This window comes from Camellia sinensis, chromosome 7 (genome assembly GCF_055761805.1).
Source record: "Camellia sinensis isolate YWXY chromosome 7, ASM5576180v1, whole genome shotgun sequence".
Classification (NCBI taxonomy): domain Eukaryota; kingdom Viridiplantae; phylum Streptophyta; class Magnoliopsida; order Ericales; family Theaceae; genus Camellia; species Camellia sinensis.
The window spans coordinates 46557239-46580932 of NC_138967.1; the positions used below are offsets into that span (position 1 = coordinate 46557239).

The 23694-nt window shown below is 40.6% G+C and overlaps 1 protein-coding gene across 1 annotated transcript in view; it reads left to right on the forward strand.

Moving 5' to 3' along the window:
* The first annotated feature begins 2845 nt into the window (after nucleotides 1-2845).
* Nucleotides 2846-23694, forward strand: part of LOC114307375 (uncharacterized) — a 31456-nt gene continuing 10607 nt past the window's right edge. The window contains exons 1-2 of the mRNA XM_028252783.2: nucleotides 2846-3311; nucleotides 22879-22965. Of these exons, the coding sequence (XP_028108584.2) occupies nucleotides 2979-3311; nucleotides 22879-22965 (420 nt within the window). The 5' untranslated portion in view covers nucleotides 2846-2978. The remainder of the gene's footprint in view (nucleotides 3312-22878; nucleotides 22966-23694) is intronic.

Here is a 23694-nt window from a genome sequence, read left to right on the forward strand (position 1 = left end):
GTTCCAGCAACACCTCCAAAACTTCATCAACAGGTAAAGGTCGACCCTAGGAAGGCTGGTGTCAACCCTAGAATGGAATTTCTAAGTCTCCAAGGAACTTTTGACAAGAATAAGTGCGAACAACCAAACCCAACAAGTTTAAATCAATTTGTACCCCTCCAAAACTAAAGTGCAACAACACCAAAGGTTCCCAAAATAGAATAAAAGGTTCAAACACATTTACCAAAAGCTTTAAAAGGCACAAGTGCTACATTACTTATCTATTTTCATTAAATAAACCAATAAAAAAAATAGTATTTTAGCCATTCAACACAACGAAAAAATATATTTTAGACATTTTATGTATTCCTACATTAACTTTAATGGCTAATACATACATATATATATATATATATTTCTATCGATTTTACTAACAGAAATAGGCGAATAGTATTGAAAATAAATTAAAAGATTGCAGTTCAAATTGATAAAAATAAAAAATTTTATTTTGTTACAAAGATAAACTCGGATTTTTTTATTTTTTTATAATTTCTTCTATATGATATTACATTTGTATTGTAATATACTAGCGGTAATCCATGTTATGCATGGACAAGTAATAAAATGTGATAAGCTATGCTAACCACGCTAAAACTTAGGGTTGTTTGGCATCCCCTACAATAGTAATATTTTTATCTTTTTTTTTTATCATACCAACTCTCTAGTTTTTTTGCACATCTCACTCTATGTTTGTGTAGTATGTAGGATTGATTCAATTTTTTTGAAACTCACGCAATTGAATAGACTCAATTGAAAATGAAGAGCAAAAGTAAAATTCTATAAATATCAGATAAATTTTTTTTTAAAAAAAATAAAATTTGAAGATAAATTATAAGAATATAGAAAGACAAAATTAGATAAATTCTACAAAAATGGAGATAGTGAAAGATTCAATACACATCAAATCAAGATTGAAAAAAGAAAATCAAATTCAAATTTAAAAATTCAAAAATAAGATAAGATAAACTTGAAAAAACAAATAAAATCTACTATAACTTTAATAATAGAAGAGCTATAGAGGGTAGGAACTTAAAAATTGGATAAAAGTGAAATAACACCTCAAAATAAATAAATAAATAAAATAAAACTCAAAAATAATAGAAGAACAAAGGTAGCATAAGTTAGAAATTAGATAAAAATGAAATGTCACTTATAAGTTTTTAAAATTTAAATTTTGTGTAGTTAAAAAATAAGCATTTATAATATCTTATTGTAAATTTTTTTAAACTCTATTTGTGTCTCTTACCTATAATTTTTAACAATTTTTGTATTTTAAACTTATGTAACCAAAAAAAAAAAATTAAGGGATCACCCTTTTATTTTTGAATTTTGTTTTCTATCTATAACCTATAAATTTCAACAACTTTTATATTCTGAAACTAATAAATAAATAAAAAAATATAACATCACTTTTCTATTTAAAATCTTAGATTTATCTTCTTATTTTGTGTTATATGATAATATAATTTTTCATTTTAAATAATAAGATCTTAAGCATAGAACGCGCATAACTTGAATACTTCTTTAGAAGTGACACGTATTATGTATATGAACATATAATTTAACAATCATAGAAAAAAAAAATCTTGTCTATGATATTTTTCTAAATACATAAATTATCTTTATTAAAATTAATTTTTAATTTTTTTTATTATGAATATGTAATTTGTTTATAGTTTCAGAACAACAGGTGAATAATAATTTTGTTTATAAGAAATTAACCAAACTTTTATTGAAATATTCATATATTAAATCCAACTTATTTAAAAATTATATGTCATTTAACGCAATTGAAATGAACTATTCAATAACAATTAAACAAAAACATGTATGTATCTTGAGTTTTTACTCTTCCAATCGATCCAAATGACTATGTCTACAATTGATTTTCATTATATATATATATATATATAAAGATTATTATGAGTTGAAAACAAATAGTTTATTTGCATGTTTATTAAGGAATTTGAGATCCAATATTGCACATAAAATGTTCCTTTGTGCAAATGACTCTTACTACAAAAGAGAAATTCAACATTTAAAAACCTACTTAATTAGTAACTCACTACATATATACTGAAAAACAAATTTAAATCCATAAAGATCTCAAATAAAAAAATAAAATTACAAGTAAAAATGTTGTAGAGTTACATAATTAAATTTAGTTACATTTGAATTTAAATCAAGTATCCTCCTTATACATTACAACAAAAGCGAACACAACTTAATAATAATATAGAATAAATTACAAATACACCCTTAAAATTTGTATAAAATACAAATTGCCCGTTGTAATTCTAGAAATTACAAGCCGCTCCTTGACATTTCAAATTTCATAACAATTGACAATTTTTATTAATAAATCATCAAGTTAATTAACAATTTTTAATGATATCAAAATTTTATTTCTCTGCAAAGTTCTTTTTGTTCTTCGATCTTTTTGTCCAATTTAATATTGTCATAAAAATTGAGTTTTGAGATTTATAAGTTTAATTTTTAATTAATTTATTTATTTTTAATATCTTTAGGTATGATATAAATCTGATGAAAGAATTTAAATTGGAGTCAAATTAATCTTTTATCTCTTAAAAATTTTGAAAAATTCTTATCCATATGATGTCACATATATCCATGTCCTACGTAATTAAAAAGTGAAAAAAAAAATTATATATATATATAAGGGAGAAAAAAAAAAGAAGGAAAATAGAATGGGAGAATAATGAATGTGGCACACTTAAGAAAGAGAATCCAAACATTTCATGAAATATTAGGATTGAAGGTTTGGTCTCTTTTAAGACACCACTACATTTGTTTATGTAGATAGTATAAATAGATAGATAGACGGATTATGTGAAAGTTTATTTTAAGAACGAGGAATATGAAATAATGATATATATTGAGTGTGAATCAAAATTTCAGGTAATGGCAGTCTGAAATTCATGGAGGTGATGAGTCTATACTACATCATCAAAAGTGGACGGCCTTTCTGTGAGGGGTGTGATGAATTCATTCCAGGCATGTTCTTCACATGTTCAGAATGCTTTGAAAATGGCACAAACAACCCCTTCTGCGTTTGCCCAATGTGTTTCGAAATTGAACGGTTCATCCATCCTTCTCACAAATCCAACCTGTTCTTGGATAACTACACATTGCTCGAGGCTAAGAGGCAGTCAGCTATTGCTACCAGAATCGCAGCCGAGGCTAAGCAACTCGAGGCTAAGAGGGAGGAAGAACTCTTGGCTACCTTCGATACCTTCCCTCGTCAAAACCAGGTTATTAACGTCGTAATTGAAAATTTTACCTTCCGTTTGTTTTGGTAGAATTTTTTTTTTTTTTTTTGGTTGTTGTATGCTTCGTTTTCTTCTTGAAATTAATACACTAATTGTTGCATTAGGTTACAATCATTTAATCATTTTTTCTTTTTCTTTTTTTTTTCTTTTTTGCAATATACATAAAAATTCTTACAAAATAAACAGTTGGGATAAACTCTTATGCCCTCACAAGTCTAAACAACACTCTCAAATTCAAATTTTGGACCAAAGATAAACCCAATTATGTATGTATGTGTATATATATAATAATAATAATAATAATAATAATAATACACTTGTCATCTATTAGATGACAAATGTGATAAATCGAATAAGTTATGAATATCTGATCAATTTAATTTTTGTATAAATAATATATACGAATTTTTTTTGTAAAATAAGCTGTTCAAATCATTAAACGAAATTTGTGGTGAGCTCTATATGTCCAAACAACAACCTACTATTCAAGATTTGGATTGGAGAAAAACCAAACACTAGACATTTTACTTGTGAAGTTAGTAAAACTGAATTGATCATCATAATATATAGAGTGGTCAGTGATAATACACAAATATAAAATTTATATAGAACTTCATAAAGAATGAGATGGTCAAGTCTTCGTTTATTCATTTTAAATCAATAAGTCCATTAAAATGATTTTAAAATTTTAAAATACCACTACATTTTTTGTAATTTATTTATTTATTTATTTTTGGTATGAAATGCTTGTTTGCAAATCATTTTCATAATACATTAGTATTATAGAAACATTTTTTAAACTGTAATTCCAATTGTACAGTATATTTTGTCTTAATTAACACCATTTATGTTATTCGAATATTAATTTTGTAAACTTTTTGAGAGGGAGTTTTTTATGTGCATTAGGGCCGAGCTAGATCCAGGCGCAGTAATGCGCCGATCTATGGGCCGTGGTAAAAAGGGCTTAGCAAAGTGGACCATTGTTGTTAGTTCGGTCCAAGTATTGTTGCAGTCACCACGGTCGTACTAGTGATAATTAGCTCGGTCATAGTATTCAGAGCCGAGGTGCTTGGCTTCTTAAGGTGGACCTTGCTCTTGTTAGCTCTGTCAAAACTTGCTACAGCTAGCCCGGTCTAAATAGACAAAACCGAGGTACAGGTGAAACAAGAGCCAAGCTATGTCGTATAATTGGAAAGGTGCTGGATTAAGTATGACAAAGGGCTAGTGTTAGCTCAGTCATACTGTTGTCCAACCGTGGCTAAACCATCTCACTTGGTTTAAGCAGTGAGGGGGGTGTTGAAGGATAAGTATCATCTTTCAAGAGTGTGATTCCTATGAGGACTCTACATGGAGGAATAAGAGTCCTACTAGGATTGTGCCAGGCAAAAGTTATAAAAGCTCTCAGCAAAACCTATGTACAGGTAACACAACTTTGATTCCCGAATACACAGAGCTTGTTGTCTATTCTGCTGACTTAGGCATCGGAGAGCTATCCGACACACACCCGCCGGCTAGCTCACGTTTGTGTTTTCAGGGAGTAAAGAGATGATGTTTGGAGGAGCTCAAACTTGATCAACAGGATTATACGAGAAGATTATTCTGCGCTCGTACAATTGACGCCGTCTGTAGGAAGACCAGAAAGAAGAAAACCTCTTGATCAAGTTTTCCTCTCCAGCTGAAACCAATGGTGCACAATGAGGATTTGCCGCAGTCTGCTATCGACAGAGAAACCCCAGAAGGGGGTGGGAGGCGCGAAGGTTTACCTTCTATCCCGTCCATAGCAGATTTAGAACTCCAACGACAAACCCCCTAGAGGGATGCAAGGGGAAGACGAGGCAGCAGCCCCCGTCGCTCCCAAAGTCCTGAAAGACAGAGGCGGAGATTGGACCCCCAGGTTCTGGAGGATCGCGTTAGGGAACAAGATGAGTTAATAAGGAGGATGGCGGCAGACATGGAGTCAATGAAGCGCCAGATGAAAGGAAAAGGGGTGGCGACAGGAGAGGGGCACAAAGGCAACACGCCCTCTTGCCACTTAGAGGATCGTGGCAGACAGCGGGTCACCCCATCGCAAGCACAAAGCAAGAGCCTTAGAACAGGCGACACTCAACCAAGGACTTCCAGGACTCATTACTCCAGGTCTGAGAGAACGAGAACTGAAAGGTCGTGTATTGAGGGGAGCATCTATCTGCCCTCGCACACGTACCAAACGACATCTAGGCACACGGAGTTGCCTAGATCATCGGACTTGCGGACAGTACTTGACGAAAGGGCCCAATGAAAGGAGGACACCAGGGCTCGCGACCCACGCAACGTTTCAGCACTACAGCGATTGGCCCCTAGGACACATAGGAGTGTCGAGGTAGGGATGCCAATGCCTCGCCTTGCTTACGAACCAACGGATAAGGTATTAGCAAGGTTGGAAAGTTCGCCATTCGTTCCGGCAATAGAGATCGCACCACTACCTTCGGGCTTCCACCAGCCTAAATTCACCACTTATGAGGGGAAGACAGACCCCTACATGCACTTTCGCCACTTTCGCCAGGTTATGGCAGTATACCGGCGGAATGAGGCCCTAATGTGTATCCTGTTCCCATCCAGCCTTGGCGACCTAGGTCTAACCTGGTTCAAACAGCTACCAGAAGGCAGCATCGCCTCATGGGCACAATTGGCAGAGGCGTTCGTGACTAGGTTCAGAACGAATACCAAAACACCAGTGGAGATTGATAAGCTACTCTCCATTGACATGGGCGACAAGGAGACATTGAGATCCTACAACAGTCGATATTGGGAGACTTTTAACCAGATAGGAGATTGCCCTACAAATCTCGCCATCTCACAATACAAAAGAGGTCTACCAGTCGGAAACAAGTTGAGGGACTCAAGTACAATGATGTCACCCCTCACGATGGAGGCCCTAATGGAAAGGGTACACCAACATATCCGTGTGGAGGAAGACAATGCCCGGGCTAAAGCAAAGTCTGGCTCAACAGTAACGCCGGACAAAAAGACTGCAGCAAAAGTCAACACGGTAGAACAACCAAACAGGAATGGGCGAGGCAGGCGAGCCAACAGGGAGGACCCAGAAAAAATAAGGTTAAGAGTTCGCACTGCTATCACCATCGTGTTCAATAAGCCTATCTACCGAATTCTCAGCGAGATAAAAAGTGAACCCTTCGTTTGGCGGCCAACCAAGTTGAGAGTAGCACAAAGGGGCTACGACGAGAGGTCTCGCTGCACCTTCCATGATGAGAAGGGGCACCCAACTGAAAACTGCACACCCCTGAGGCAACATCTGAAAGAATTAGTAGTTGCCGGTCACCTAGATTAGTATATTGAAGGGGGAACACAGCCAGCCCCCCAGTGGACGAACCACCCCAAGGCGTAATCAATGTTATTCATGGGATCATTGAACCTTAGCAGGTATGTGAACTCAGGGGGATGATAAAGAAGGCAGAGCACCTGAAGAAGGTACTAAGTTCACAACCCACCATCAAAAAGGGCAAAACAGAGGCTACGAACGTCATATCCTTCTCAGACAAGGACCTAGCAAGACTACATTGTCCACACAATGACGCACTGGTGGTAACTCTGCGCGTCAAGAACTTCGACGTCAAGCGAATCCTAACTGACCAAGGAAGTTCATGCGAAATAATGTACTATGAAACCTTCAAACAACTGAAGCTGGAGGACAAAGTCTAGGCCCCTACAACATCCCCCCTAGTTGGCTTTAACTCACTGCCAGAATGGCCAGTAGGCAAGATAATCCTCCCAGTCAAAGCTGGGACCATGACTAAACAAGTGAAATTCTGGGTATTGAAGGTCCCTTCCACTTAAAACATAATCCTGGAAGAACATGGTTGCACGCCATGCGATCGGTAGCATCAACCTACCATCAAGCACTGCGGTTCCCCAACGAAGCCGAAGTAATTGAAGAAGTCTTGGGAGACCAAATCATGTCAAAACAGTGCTTCGTCACAGTAAATGACAATCGAGTTGCAAAAGGCTATGTAAAAATGGTGGAAGAGCCAGAAAGCAATGAACAGTTTGCGGACGTGGGCAAAGCAGCAGAGCAAAAGGCAGTAGAGGACTTGGTTGAGGTAAAGGTAGATGAAAAAGACCCAGAAAAGTTCTTTTTGCTAGGCTCATCTTTGTCCAGCACTGAGAGGACTGAGTTAATGGAATTCTTAATTTCAAATATTGAGGTGTTCGCCTGGACGCCATATGACATGTTTGGCGTTGACCCAAAGTTCATCTGCCACCAACTTAATGTCCACCAAAACGCCAGACCGGTCATACAGCGCACTCGCAGATTGATACTCCGCCACGTGGAGATAGTGGCGGAGGAAGTAGGAAACCTGCTGGAGGCATGGGCCATCAGAAAAGTGCATTATCCAAGGTGGATCTCTAATACCGTTGTAGTGCCAAAGAAAAATGAAAAATGGCATGTTTGCGTAGACTACAAAACAGTCAACAAGGCATGCCCAAATAACAGTTTTTCCCTACCACGGATAGACCAACTGGTAGGCCTGACAGCAGGACACAATCGACTTAGCTTCCTTGATGCGTACAGAGGTTACCATCAGATCGCTATGTATGAACCAGATCAGGAGGTTACATCCTTTACAACGCCTAGAGGATTGTATTGTTACAAGGTCATGCCGTTTGGCCTAAAAAACGCAGGGGCAACATTCCAACGGATGGTCACCAAGATGTTTGAATCATTGTTAGGCAGAACAATGGAGGCTTACATAGATGACATGGTGGTCAAAAGCAAGGATGAGAAGGACCATCTCAAGGACCTAGGTGAAATGTTCCAGATTCTAAAGAAGAACAAGTCGCGCCTAAATGCATCCAAGTGTGCGTTCGACGTAGGATCAGGCAAATTCCTAGGCTTCCTGGTGACCAACCGAGGTATAGAAGCAGACCCCTCCCAGATCAAAGCAATCCAGGATCTGGAAAGGCTCAACACAGTAAAAGAGGTGCAGTATCTCACTGGCCTAGTTGCCGCACTCAACCGGTTCATAAGTTGGTCGTCAGATAGATGTCGACCATTCTTCTAAGCATTAAAGGCCAAGTTTGAGTGAGATGAAGAATGCGACTGTGCCCTAAAAAGCTTGAAAGAGTACATGTCTTCTCTACCGTTACTAGTAACCCCAGTGCTTGGAGAAGAACTCTTTTTGTACCTAGCAGTTTCACAGCACGCAGTCAGCGCAGTATTGGTCAGAGCGGAAGGAATCCAACACCTGCCCATCTTTTATGTTAGTGTAGACGCGCCTGTAGGCCTCATGCTACAGTTCAGACTCGATTTTGTTTCACGGTTCGTAATCTGAACCAAAGAGTCCAAATCTGGCAAATCGTTTTGAGAAACAGATTTTTTGAAAAGAAGTGCCAAGCATGGACTGCTTTGCCAGATACAGAGTCGCCACCTAAATATTTTTTAACGGGGAAATTTAGGAAACCCTGACTCGGTGCCGAAGGCCACATGTCCGTCATTACCGGAGTTGTCTCGGCTCGGGAGCTTGGGTATGATCGGGGAAGGTCAGCTATGAGCACCACCTTTCGCCCGGTCCGAAGACCGGCCTCTACTAACCGTGATATCTGATTTTGAAAACGTTATGTGTTCTTATTCCGGTTATTAGCCTAGAATTACTATATTATGCCCACAGCAAACAAGTATAGACTAGATTGCCTAATTTGGAAACAAGCATTGCACATCTGTTTGTTTTGAAAAGCGCTTTGGAATTTGCTACTCGTAAGTAGGCTAAAACACGGATTTCAACGAGTTTTTCCAACCCAAACAATCCAACCTTCACCCACAGGCATTCAAACAGTTTATAACACATAAGCATTTAGCCACATGATAAGCGTACTGTTATGATAGCACTCACACGCATGCAAGATGCTAAAGTAGGAAAATACTTACACAGTACTCCGTGCCAAGACAATAAACTAGTTAGCAAACATGCATGCCCTAGTTCATGTTAAAAATGGCTAATGCATCGCATGCAAAAATGCAATCAGAGTAGGCTCGGCTAACCTAAGCATGGCATGTGAAATGCAGTCAATCAATTGATGCACGTATTCGATTTGGAATTGAAGTACAAATGCAGTTAGCGTGATGTACTGAGCCTGATACGTGTAATACAAATGTATGGATGCACGCAGACATAGCATAAGGAATGCTAATTTAAACATGCCCTAATCTACCTTCATAAGCAGGTAAATAAAAGGGAAGAAATAAGTGGGGATTGGAAGACATACACGCCACTCACACACATTTATTACAGATTCGCCCTCGCTCGGAGGGACCGAAAGAATATAATACAAATAATTAACCACAAGCTAATTAAATATTACAAATTGCCTAATTAGTTAACAAACTAATTCAAAGTAGGAAAAGCAGTAAACCGCCTCGGGAGAAGAGTCAGATGCAGCGCATGCTCGGGTCCTGCTCGGAAGTGCACGGCCATGCATAGTCTGCCTCTGTTTTCCCTGCTCTGCCTCTCTGAAGACTGCCAAAGTCTTAAGGATGCCTCTCTGGATACTGGGAATCACCACCGGCCGAGTAGAATTACCACCGGTAGTGAATTGTGGTCACCGGCACAAAATGAATCCATCGGCTGGTGATTTACTGCCGGTCGGCAATATATAATGCCGGTCGGCAAAGAATGCCTGCAGAACCTACAACTCACAACAGCAGAGGACAAAACTGGCATGGCGATACAATTCAAGCAATGTATGCACCAATCATGTCCCTTATCATGGTAATGATTCAAAGGAACATGCTCCTTGGTTCTCGGACTATCAATCGCGCATTTCCATGCGTGATGGCCCAAGAGACCAAGCATGCACATTTGATGTCAAATGTAATGTAAACCAACAAACCAAAGAGACTCAACCTCTATCACAAGCATGTCAAGAGGCCAAGCATGCATGCAAGTGTAATGCAATCCTAGGCATGTGAGCTAAGGATGCGACATGGCATGGCAAGGCACTTATGCAAGCATACAAGCAAACATGAGGCAATGCGAACGGATGAAAAGATGGACTTATACATGATTTAGGCAACTCTAAATAGGCCTAAAACAGCGGCCAAAGTGCTATGAAATGAGGGCTAAATGACATGCAAACATGCATGCACACAAGGGCCAATATTTAAGTATTAAAGAGCAATTCTCAAGCATGCTCAAGAGGGTATAACATGGACTAATGGCATACATTATAAGCCTTGAAAACATGTAGGAAATGATGCCAAATTAACCTACCAATGCAAGCTATGCATGCAACGAGGCCCAAGGACCTAAAGCATGATCATATGACTCATGAAGCAAATGACCAAATTGAATCAAAACAGTCCCAAATCATGCAAAAACAAGCCTCAAGAACCACTTAGATGGCAGCCAAGTGACCTAATCCTAGAGGCGTACACCATGGCATAAACATGAAGCATGAAACATCAACTCTTGAAACATCAAAAGGGTCATGGAATACAAGCATATAAGCATGCTAAGTGGACTGAAATGACAAGGTGAATAGTCCCAAACCACTAAATCAATGCAAGAATGGCATGCTATACACTCAAACACTTAAGGCCAACAAGCCGGAATGCAAAGGGGCTATACTAAACATGCCAAAGCCGACCCAAACAACTATGGACAGACCTTAATCATGGCAAAATATGCTCAAAACCTTCACAAGACTAAGCCTAAAACATGCTTGAACAAGGGCTAACAACCTAAGGCATATTAAGGCAATAACAAGGCATTACATGGTAGGTATGCTAAGTATGCATGGTGTACCAAAACCAACACACAACAAGGTTATATCATGGCATAATAAGCATGAAAAACAGCCAAGACATGATCAATACACATTCTAACATGATGCTCCCTCAAGAGGCCAAAAAGGGTCCCTTTTAAGGACAACAAGGAGAGGGGGTGGCCCTCCCCTTTTGGAGACTTCAAGGCACCATCTCCGCCACTGAAATCCCTCAAGATTTCAGTGGTGAAGAGGCCCAAACACCAAAGTCTCGAAACTCACTCAAAATGGCTCAAAATGAGGCCTTTCAAGGCCTAAGAGGGGTCAAACACCCTCAAACCACAAAACACTCTTAATAAACAATCAAGAGGGCTAAAAAAAGAAATTTTTTATGTTATACACTAAGCACAAAAACAATTCAAAGATGGGTAAAAATGCAATGCAAAAATGGGGAATAAAGGGACTAGTTTCTTACCCTTGAAGCCCCATTCAACAATGGTGCTCCAACAGCCCTCCTTGGCTTGAATCCAACTCCAAAACACCAAAATCAACCCCTTAGAACCTCAGTAGCCAAAGGAAGATGAAACATTAGGTGTTTGTGTGCAATAGTATGGACTAAAACACCTAGAACACTCAAGAGAGGGAAATAGAGATAGGATATGTATCAAACCCTAACCCTAAAACCAGAGCTTTCCTCTGTGTTTTCGATCTCTAAAATGTCTAACCAACCCACCCTAAGCAAAGGAGAGAGGGGCTCCTCTTATAGAGCTTCTTGTCTTGTAAAGCTTACAAGACAAGCTTCTAAAGAGGGAGATCCCTCCATACACGTGTATGGAGGGGAGCCAAATGCAAGACAGCTGTGATAAAATATCTGCAAAAGCAGATGCACAGTAGTCGGCCGGCCAAAGATGCCATTTTGGCAAAAAGGAGTGCCGACCGGCAATAAATAGTGCCGACCGGCAATATACATTGCCGGTGACAGCAAAAACCAGCCGGTGGCCTCTGGCCATGGCCGGTGGTGTGTGGGGATGCCTCACAAGGCATTATCTGCCCCTCCAAGGCAAAATGCAAGTGTTTGGTGCAAAACCAGACACTAAACGGTTGAATTCGGAGATCCTGAGGCAAGGCACGTAGCCGAGACCTCCGGGAACTCCAAACGAACACGAACATGGATAATCACCGAGTGTTCAAATGGTGACGTCCAAGTCTTGAGGACGGTCAAAAATAGGGTGTCTACAGTTGCCCCTCTTTGACAGAACTCGAAAGTCATAACAATGACGGGAGTGAATGTCAAAGCCCAGAGATGACCCATTTTTGACAAGGCCGAAGACTTAGACAAACATGCAAGACAAACAAGGTATGCGCCCGAAGGCAGGGGCAAAATGCAAGACAATGCACGAAGCCGAGCATAACTTATGATCATGCAAAGAAAGCTGTAATGAAGCATACATGCGACAACTTTAAGCTAGCATACACCAAACTACACTACAATGCAGAAAGGATGTAAGAGAATTATACAATTCTCGATACTTCTCACTCGGAGGATACAATACCTGTGCGGCTCGTCTGGTTGCACCAGCCTTAAATGAACCGTACATACAATATCGTGCCTGCAAAGAAAACAAACTTAACAGGTACAATATTGTTAACAACATGCATAGTAGTGTACTCGAAATGCGTGACAGCGCAACGCAAGTGGGGAGCATAACAATGCTGTGAAGGTATAGATGTGTAAATGGAGCACACGGTCTACGCGGGCAATGAATTTGATCATAAGCATGCGGTCTACGCAAGCAATGAAGTTGGACAACCATGCGGTCTACGCAAGTAGAATATGCGGTCTACGCAAGTAATGAATTTAACAATCATGCGGTCTACGCAAGCAAAACATGCGGTCTACGCAAGTAATGATATTGAACAATAATGCGGTCTACGCAAGCAAAACATGCGGTCTACGCAGGTAATGAAATTGAACAATAATGCGGTCTACGCAAGCAAAACATGCGGTCTACGCAAGTAATAAAATTGAACAATAATGCGGTCTACACAAGCAAAACATGCGGTCTACGCAAGTAATGAGATTGAACAATAATGCGGTCCACGCAAGCAAAACATGCGGTCTACGCAAGTAATGATATTAACATGCGGTCTACACAAGTAATAATATTTGGTTACAAACATGCGGTCTACGCAAGTAATGAAATTGAACAATAATGCGGTCCACGCAAGCAAAACATGCGGTCTACGCAAGTAATGATATTAACATGCGGTCTACGCAAGTAATAATATTTGGTTACAAACATGCGGTCTACGCAGGTAATGTAATTAACATGCGGTCTACGCAAGTAATAAAATATTACAAACATGCGGTCTACGCAAGTAATGTAATTGGCATGCGGTCTACGCAAGTAATAAAATTGATTACAAACATACGGTCTACGCAGGTAATGTAATTGGCATGCGGTCTACGCAAGTAATAAAATTGATTACAAACATGCGGTCTACGCAGGTAATGTAATTGGCATGCGGTCTACGCAAGTAATAAAATTGATTACAAACATGCGGTCTACGCAGGTAATGTAATTGGCATGCGGTCTACGCAAGTAATAAAATTGATTACAAACATGCGGTCTACGCAGGTAATGTAATTGGCATGCGGTCTACGCAAGTAATAAAATTAACATGCATAATAATGCAAAATGGATGCAAGACAGCGCAGGTCGCAAGGAATGTAAGACGACGCAAATAAGGCACGCATGCTAACGCAAATAAGGCACGCATGCTAACGCAAATGAGGCACGCGTGCCGATGCAAATGGGGCATGCGTGCCGATGCAAATGGGGCAGACGTGCCGATGCAAATGGGGCACACGTGCCGATGCAAATGGGACACACGTGCCAATGCAAATGAGGCACGCATGCCGATGCAAATGGGGCAAATGAGGCACGCATGCCGATGCAAATGGGGCAAATGAGACACGCATGTCCCATAAGATGCAAAATGAAACAAATGAGACACGCGTGCCTCATAAGATGTAAAATGAAACGAAGTGTGACACGCATGCCACACGGAACGTAAAATGATGCCAAGTGTGACACGCATGCCGCACGGAATGTAAAATGATGCGAACGGACTTAAATGCATAACAACGCACGTGTTTCGAAATGCATGACAATGCATGGTAAGGGAATGCACGACAACGCGAACGATGCGCGAGGCGACGTATGCATTGAAATACATGACAATGCTTGTAATAAAAAATGCAATGACAATGCATGAGAGATGTGCATGACAATGCAAGGGGTGCGTGTTGCAACGCATGTAGTATGTGCATAACAATGCAACTGTGAGGCGCATGATAGCGCGATGTAATGCACCGAAATAGTGCGATGAACGCGTGCAACGCACACGGGGTAACTTTTGGATCTTGTAAAAGGTAAGAAGGATACCAAAGGATACAACATTGTATAAGTTGGAGTGCTACGCACAGAAGACGTGGTCCGAAGTCAAAACGGAGGCCGGTTGAGCGTCGGAGATATACTTTATTGCACTTTCTTGAGCTATGAAGACCAAAAACTACTCATATGGCCTAAACAAGGTTGTGGGAACACCACCGGCCGGGAGGGGAAGCCACCGGCTGTCCACCGGCTGCAGAATAATTCCATCGGCACAATATTCTGCCGGCCGGCACAAAATATTGCCGACCAGCAAAAAGTTCCTGAGTCGAGGCAGATTCGACATTTCACCACGGGTGTTTTAAAATAGGGTTTCTAAACCCTATTCCTCACTTTCCCTTCCGCCGAAATTCTATACCCTCTCTCTCTAGAGTGTTTTCCTCTCCTCTTTTCTCCGTTTCTTCGCGTTCTACGCCCGTTTCGTCGTCAGATTCGCGATTTTCTTCGCATTTCGGACATTTTCAGCCGAACAAATCTTTGTTTCGGTGCCTCTTTTGCCGTTTCCACCTTTTCGGGGTTTGTTCCCCTTGCTTTCCGTACCCTTTTCACATCTCGGCCTTTCCGGCCATTTTCGACCTTCTCGGGAGTTGACTTTTCGGTTGACTTTCCGTATTCTAGCCCGGTTTTCCTTCCTCCGGCTATTTTCTCATCATTCTTGACATGGCAGACGACATTCCACGCGGCGGGACTCCCCCAGATCCCGAGATGGATCCCGGGGTCGAGCTCCTACCTTTGAGCGAGCGCCCATTCGACCCGGCGACCTACCGGCCGGCGATTCATGTTCTGTCCCCTGACGGACTCCGCCAGTTTCGGAACTTCGAGAGGCACGTACCACCCGAGCTATTACTGCGGGAGCCTACCTCCCACCTGTCCTTCGGCGCTTCCGAGGCAACTCTCTTTTCTCTGCTTTACTTTCTGCAATGTAGGACACAAAACTGTCGTAGCTACTTGTGCTCTTTAACTGCTTTAGCTCAGATACCCTGTATACTGTAGTTGATTGTAAACATACATACAACTGATATCTGCTTGAAATTGATACATGCACGCACACTGCACTAGCCATGAATTACCCAAACACACTGTATTTCACTGCATACACACTGGTACCCAGCATTTGCTTGAATCTGTCAAACTTGCACACATGCTATACTGTACTGAATCAACCGAACATGCTGACGCATCACACGTTGTAGTTCACTGTAAGCACACCGGCACCCGGTATTTGCTTAAATCTGTCAAACTTGCACACATGCTACATCTGCTCTGAACCACCCAAACATGCTGACGCATCACACGTTGTAGTTCACTGTAAGCACACCGGCACCCGGTATTTGCCTAAAACTGTCAAACTTGCACACATGCTACATCTGCTCTGAACCACCCAAACACGCTGACGCATCACACGCTGTAGTTCACTGTAAGCACACCGGCACTCGGTATTTGCTTGAAATCTGTCAAACCTGCACACATGCTACATCTGTATGCTTCTTAGAACTGTATTTTGAATATTGCCTTGCGATTGTTGTTTTTGATTACAGGGAGATTCCCATACCATCCGTGGGTATGGGAACACCGGCGCTCGGGAGTGGTACGGCGAGCTTCCTGATGCGGTCCGCCGCATAGTGGACCAGGCGGGCTTCGGCGCCTTCTGCAGAGGACTCTCCAGGCTCACTACGTGCAGACCTCTCCTCGCCGCTCTGGTGGAGAGATGGTAGGACACCACCGATTCATTTCATTTCTCCACGGCAGGGGACATGACGATGACCCCTTATGATTTCTCGATGCTCACAAGCATCGGGGTAGGGGGTGATCCGATCCCCTTTGATGCTGACATGGACGAGTGGACTGCCGCTAAGGTCCATCTGCTGGGTGAGGCGCCACCTCTCGCTCGTCCAGGCTTTGTCCGATATTCCTGGTTCGAGGTGCAGTTCAGGGTCCAGCCCACCCTTGTCGGTCACATCTTCAACCGTACTGGGCACCAGGGGCTCCACCCGAGCTGACTGAGCGGCTTGGAGATCGAGATTAGTAATAACAGCCGGGGTGTTGTTAGGCTCTAGGGATGCCTCATCCTCCTCCCCAACTTGAAGAAATTTTTGCTGAATGGCATTGGCATACTCCGCCATGCAGCTCGGTATAAAATATGAAGGAGGGTTCTGAAAGACCTCGGTCTCTTAGCCATAACCGAGCTTCACCACAGCCGCCTTCCATCAACATTTGAAGAATATGTCTTTTGCAGCTTCACATTGCTGGATGTAAGTGGCCTCCCCTTTCTTATAACCGCGGTCTTCAGCATCGTCCGTGCTCTTTTTTAGCTCAGCGATCTCCGCATCTTTCTTTTTCGCGAGCTTGGCCACTTCTCGCAGATATTTGTCTTTCCGCTCGGCCAAAGCCTTCTGCTTGTCTGCTTCAGCTGAGTTAACCAGCTCGGTAAGTCGGGCGACTTCTGATTCAAGCTCGGTCATTTTTTGTTTGGCTTCGTTTAGTTCAGTCGTCTTGCTGTCGGCCTCAGCCACGGCCAACCTTGTTGTCTTGCGCAGTTCCAACACACGCTTGTGAGCAACGTGGTTCTTCTGTATGGCCTACAAAATGAGAGATAACAATTATGAATAAAAGCCGAGCAAATAAATGATGTAAAATGAAAGATGGTTAAAAGAAGCACTTACCAACAACATTAGCTTCGTCGTTGACTGGATGGCCTTTAGCTCGGTCAAATGGTCATGATGTTCCATATCGGCGAGCAGATACACACTTTTGGAGAGATTGAAAGCGAGCGAGTGGTCCTTGTCTACTACTACCGAATCAGGACTGAAAACAAGCCGGTTCTTGTATGTGATCTTTGGTGCCCATTCAGAAGGGCTAGCCCAGTCAGAACCCGCAGGCTCTTGGCTCGGTTGCGTAGACTGAGGGAGCAGGGTGTCGTCGTCATCCACAAGGTGTTGTGGCTCGGTTGAAGGAGTGCGAGCGCACTTCCTCGACCGGGATGACGATGCTTGGGCTGTTGGGAGAGCCACCACTGCATTAACGGTTTGACCAGCTGGAGTGGTCTCGGTCTGAACCCCGCTGTCTGGGATTGAGGTTGTCTCTGTAATAAGGGCTCGCACAGCTCGGTGCTTTGTCATCTCTGGTTCTTCGGTTAGTGGAATAAGGTTGATTTGTGGAAGGGTTGGATCTGGTTCAGGTGAAGGTTCCAAAAGGGAATCTGTCACCCTGGTCTTCCTCTTGCTGCTGTATCTGTATGTCGGCTCAAAATTGAGTAGCTCGGCCCAACCTCTATCGCGGTACCGAAGCGCAGCACGAAGTGCGTCTAAGTTGTGGTGTTGGTACTGTAACTTTAGTTGGTTCAAATCTGCATAAAGAAACAGGCAAACGGTTAGCACGGTGCAAAACTTATAGACCATAAAAAGTAAAGAACATACAAGCTAAGCCAAGGTATTCATATCGACTACTCTTTTATTCCAGTTTATTTCGTATCCCGGTATTAGGGCTTCCTGGTCTTCAAAGTTACTAGAAACCCAAAAAAAATCGTCATCGTTTAAGTCTTTATCCGGCGTGTTTTGTATTATTTTCTCTCGGCGGCGTCTTATTCTTAAATAATATACCCAGTCGTCATCATTCTGGCCAAGTGAGTATTGGTGAAATAGCTCAGCTAGACAGAGGTTAAGGCCAAGTCGGCGATTTAGCTCGGCGATGCCATTTATTATTCTATAAGAATTGGTGCTAAGTTGGGTTGGACATATTCTAGTTTGCCTAAGGAATTCACAAAGAAGTGGTTGGACTGGAAATCGGAGACCGGCTTCAACAATGGATACTACGGTAAATGGAACGAAACCTTGTTTTCCCCAGGGCGTGGTATCTAGTTCGGCTAGGGAAAGGTGGACATCGTCTGGAATTTGGTAATCCTTTCGGAACTCGGCTATGGCCCTGTGAGAGTTTACTAAAAATCGATATTTGCCCATGTGGTCTTAAATTATATATAAATTAGCTCAGAGTACTGGCTCAGTGTTGAGATGATGTTGAGTATCTCGGTTGAGCGTGTAAAGGAGTGCCTGGCCAACCTAGTCAAAGTCTGCAAAATGGAGATGAAAAGTGTTAAGCCCAGATCGTTGGACCGTGCTAAAGTACAAAGGCAAAATGAATATAAGCCTAGCTCGGCTACGTGGGATACTATCAATTCTTAGTTCGGTTGGAGCAAAGGACTTTAGCTCGGTTAAAAGAAACGAAAGGCTCTTAGCCCGGTTAAAGCTTAAGGTATGGCGTGAAGTTTTAGTTCGGTTATTAGGGGAGTTATCTAGTTTGGCCAGGTGCACTCCTAAATACAAACAAGTTCCTAGTTTGGTTGGAGTATTATTTTGGATCAAAACGATTTTCATGACAGATTATGAATTTGGTGAAAGATCTATTACATAGTTTCTGGGACTAAGAGGTTCTTTCCCATTGTTATGAGAACTATATTACTATGTGTTTTGAAAAACATATATGTACTATGTTATATATTGCTATACTATACGAAATAAATGGAGAGGAAGAAGGCTGGAACCACTTACAGCTTTGAGTCGAAAGGGTGAAGATCGAGACCACAAGGATGAGCTTCGCAGATGCTGTGTTTGGGAAAAAAGAGGCTCAAAGGGCAAGAGAGAGAAGATGAACAGAAATGTTTTGATTTGAAAAAATAGGGTTTTTGTATAAAACCTATATTTGGGCGGGACTGTTCAAAATTCGCGAGGTACGAAGACGGCGTTGACAGTTGTACTCAACCAATAGGGGTCAGCCACGTGTCTATGGAAATAATAAGCGATTCAGATGTACAACGTGACTGAAGAGACATTTTTTGACCAAACAAATCGGTAGCCCGGTGACAATTTAGCTCGGTTGAAGGTCTGAAGTTTTAGCTCGGCTGGTAGCAGGTAATCCCAAATCATGCATGGCAGATGGGATTAAGGGGCAATTGAGAGGGAGTTTTTTATGTGCATTAGGGCCAAGCTAGGCCCAGGCGTAGTAATGTGCCGATCTATGGGCCGTGGTAAAAAGGGCTTAGCAAAGTGGACCATTGCTGTTAGCTTAGTCCAAGTATTGTTACAATCACCACGGTCGTAGTGGTGATAATTAGCTCGGTCATAGTATTCGGGGCCGAGGTGCTTGGCTTCTTAAGGTGGACCTTGCCCTTGTTAGCTTGGTCAAAACTTGCTGCAGCTAGCCCGGTCTAAATAGACAAAACCGAGGTATAGGTGAAACAAGAGCTGAGCTATGTCGTATAATTGGGAAGACGCTGGATTAAGTATGACAAAGGGCTAGTGTTAGCTCAGTCATACTGTTGTCCAACCGTGGTAAAACCATCTCACTTGGTTTAAGCAGTGAGGGGGGTGTTGAAGGATAAGCATTATCTTTCAGGAGTATGATTCCTAGGATGACTCCATATGGAGGAATAAGAGTCCTACTAGGATTGTGCCAGACAAAAGTTATAAAAGTTCTCAGCAGAACCTATGTACAGGTAACACAACTTTGTTTTCCGAATACACAGAGTTTGTTGTCTATTCTGTTGACTTAGGCATCGGAGAGGTATCCGGCATACACCCGTCGGTTAACTCACGTTTGTGTTTTCAGGGAATAAAGCGACGACGTTTGGAGGAGGTCAAACTTGATCAACAGGATTATACGAGAATATTATTCTGCGCCCGTACACTTTTTTTTCCAAAAATTAATATCCAAGCAATTAACTTTTATTTGAAAGTTGACGTGGTATGGTGTGCAAATTCAACCACCCTTTTCGAGTTTGTTGTGTATGTTAACAAATTGTAGTGCATCAACTTGTTTTTATTAATATTTGTGCATGCATTTTTTTTTTCATAACAAAATCTATGCATGTATTTCACTAGTATCTTTGCATTCTTATTTTTTTTAAATTAAATTAATATTTTTTGTCTGGCATTTTATCATGGATACTATTAAATAAGGCCGAAAAATTTTCAATTGCAATACACATATTTTTTAGTGTAATTATAAAAGGAACTGTCTTCTCCGGTCCCAAATCAAATTAGGGAGGCGTTGGACTCATTGGGTCTACTTTTGGGTATAATTTTGATGATCCAAACCGAACGCATTTTAAGATTCGTCAAGTATATCATTCCTATAAAAGAATCAAGTCAATCGGAAAACAGCAAACACGTGTTTGGATTAGTTTTGTATGAAAAGAAATGTACAGTGAGAAAATAAACGGTTCCTACAAAATTTATCCGAACACATAGTTTCCGTTATCCGATTGACTTAATTTTTGCAACGATAATATACTCGATGAATTTTAAAATGTCAACCATTCGAATTATCAAAAATGAGCCGAATGGTTCCATTATAAAACACTTTTTACACCTATATGCCTTCATAACCATTGTTCATTGGGTGGCAGTTTCCTACTATTGTACTAATGTTTAAAACTTGTTTGTTGCACTCATTTATTGTTAATTTATATTTTTATTTATTAAAAAAAAAATTGATGATGTAAATTGAAGTTGAGATATTTTATAAAGGAATGATATGCTTAATTATTTATAATAGAATTGCAATTCTAACCTAAACCAATCTGATCTACATCGATTCAGTTTGGTTTGATTTTAATAAATAATTTGATTTAATTATGAGTTAAGAAAATTAAAACCGATCATGATTGGTTTGGATATTCAGATAGTGTTACCAATCAATTGATCCATGAACACTTTTTAACTAAATGCATATAACACATCACAATATATATATTCTATTATTTAATGTGAGCATTTTTTTTTTTTTTTTTTCATCGGCCTATAAAAAAAGAAAACTTTATTGATGAAAAAAACATACTATGTGAGCATTGGAGTTAGTATGAACTCCAGTAATGCTATTTTTCTTGAATAACATCAACTTGACTCCTCTCAAAACTCTCTCTCTCTCTCTCTCTAAAAACCTCCGCTCCAGGCCTCTCTTTGGGCCGGCCGGCCACCGCCTTTGGCTATGGTGGTCGGCTGGCCTAGCTCTTTTCGGTGTTGTTTTGGTAGTTTTTTCGTTCAATAAACTTTGATTTCCCCATTTTCCCCTCCTTGGTGTGTTTGCATTGCTGCGGTAGTCTCTGTTTTTTGGTGATTCGGGGCCCGGTTTAGCTGCTTTATTAGGGGACGTCCAGGATCTTCATTCGAGCACTCTTCTGCGAGTAGGAGCTTGAGGGATGAACTCTGGTTCAGATTTGGTGGACAAGTATCGATGCTTCGCTTCGTAGGCGATCCAGTTCTGTCTAGTTTTCGTTCGTGCACTCCTCTCCGAGTGAGAGTTTGAGGGGTGAAGAAGAACTGAAGTGGGTCATTTTCTTGGGTGTTCACCTGTGAATAAGATAGCGGTGGCAGTGAGTAAGAAGAACTGTTGGGTGAGGATCTGTGGGTGAGTTAGTGGTGGTAGCGGGTGTTGATCTGCAGTGGGTGGAAATGCAGGGGAGTTGGAACTGCAGTGGGTGTATTCGGCAGATAATGTTTGGCTATGTTGGAGCTGCAGTGAAGTTTTCTGGTGGTGGCTGTGGGGAGTCTTCTAGGCCGGATTAGCAGCATAAGGGTGGGTATTGGGAGTTGCAGCAGAATAGGTGTGGTGTGGGCAGCAATGGTTGGTGTAGGCTTTGGGAGTAGGGAGTTGCAGCAGCGTAGGGGAGGCGTGGGCAGCAGCATAGGCATGGGTGGTGAGGACTTTGGGAGTTGTAGCTGCAGAGGCCTGTGAGTTGTAGCTGCACAGGCGTGTAGGGACTGTGTGGGTTGTTTGATTAGATTTTAGTTTGGGCGGTTTGGGCTGTTTCGGTGTTGGAAAAATCAAGTTTTGGTGGGTTGTTTTGGTGGGTTGAATTTGTGGGATTTGTTGTATTTTATTTTCTAGTTAAGTCCTTCTTAACTTTTTTTAAAAAATTGAGAGGCCAAGGGGTTGGTTGTATGGATGCGAGTAGCAGTAGTAGGGGTACTTTTGTACTTTCCGAATCTCTCTCGATGCATGTCGTCTTCCTGTACCTTTAATTTCATGTTGTTAAATGAAATTTTTCTTTGCCGATCAAAAAAAAAAAATGCTATTTTTCTTACCAAATTTGTCCCACAAGTAACTAATTCAGTTTCACGAACTTTGGGGAAAACATGAAACCTCTTATATTGTTTCAATTTTTAAAAATAATTATAATTTACAATTATCAGATTTTGAATTCAATTAAATCTTTGAAAAAACAATGATCTATACACTCATTAAAATAATGGTTAGCTTAATATTATTAAAAAAAACAAAAAACAAAAAAGAAAAAAGAAAAGCGGCCCTGATATTCAAAGCGACTGTTACTTTTGTTGCAGCCAAGCTCTTCAGGTGTCACCATAGTTGAACTTCCAACATCTGCATCCACATCATCAAATGTAATGGTTCCATATAACTACAAACCAGTAAGTCCATCCTTTTCTTTTTTATAACAATCAAGTATTTCTTCATCAATCATTTCCTCATCAATCCAGTATTTCTTGAAAAATTTGATTGGGGGCAGATTTAACAAATATTTTTTTAATAGTTTTTTTCAAGACAATATTATTGTTGAAAAAGTTGATTCTTTTGGAAAATACTAAAAAAAGAAAAAAAAAATTGTTTTTTGTCATTGAAAAATTTTAGGTGACATTTGAATTTTTTTTTTTATAAATTTTTACTGAACTTTATTCATTTATTTATTTTTACTTTTAGATCCTTCTAGACTATATGTTACGTTATATAGACTTGGGTATAAGTGTTAGATTAGGTGCAAATCAAGAGGCCGGATTTATTCAAATATTAAATTTAAAGGCAAATTACACTAATAGTCTCTATATTTTGACCATTATGTCATTTTGGTTCATGTAATTTCAATTGGCCCAATTTAACTTGAATTTATGATTTTATCTCAATTTAGTTCAATTGATTATAATTGTTAACATTTTTTAATGGAAAATACACACATAAGTGGCAATTGTCATGCTCTTATGGAAAAAATATAAACTTGCTCAACTTCCACAACCATTTTCTGTTAAAAACATTAACAGTGTTATCAATTATATCAAATTGACACTAAATCTAAAATTAAGTATCAAAATTGAGTTAATTGAAAGTGTAAGGACCAAAATAATACGAGGGGCAAAACGTAGAGA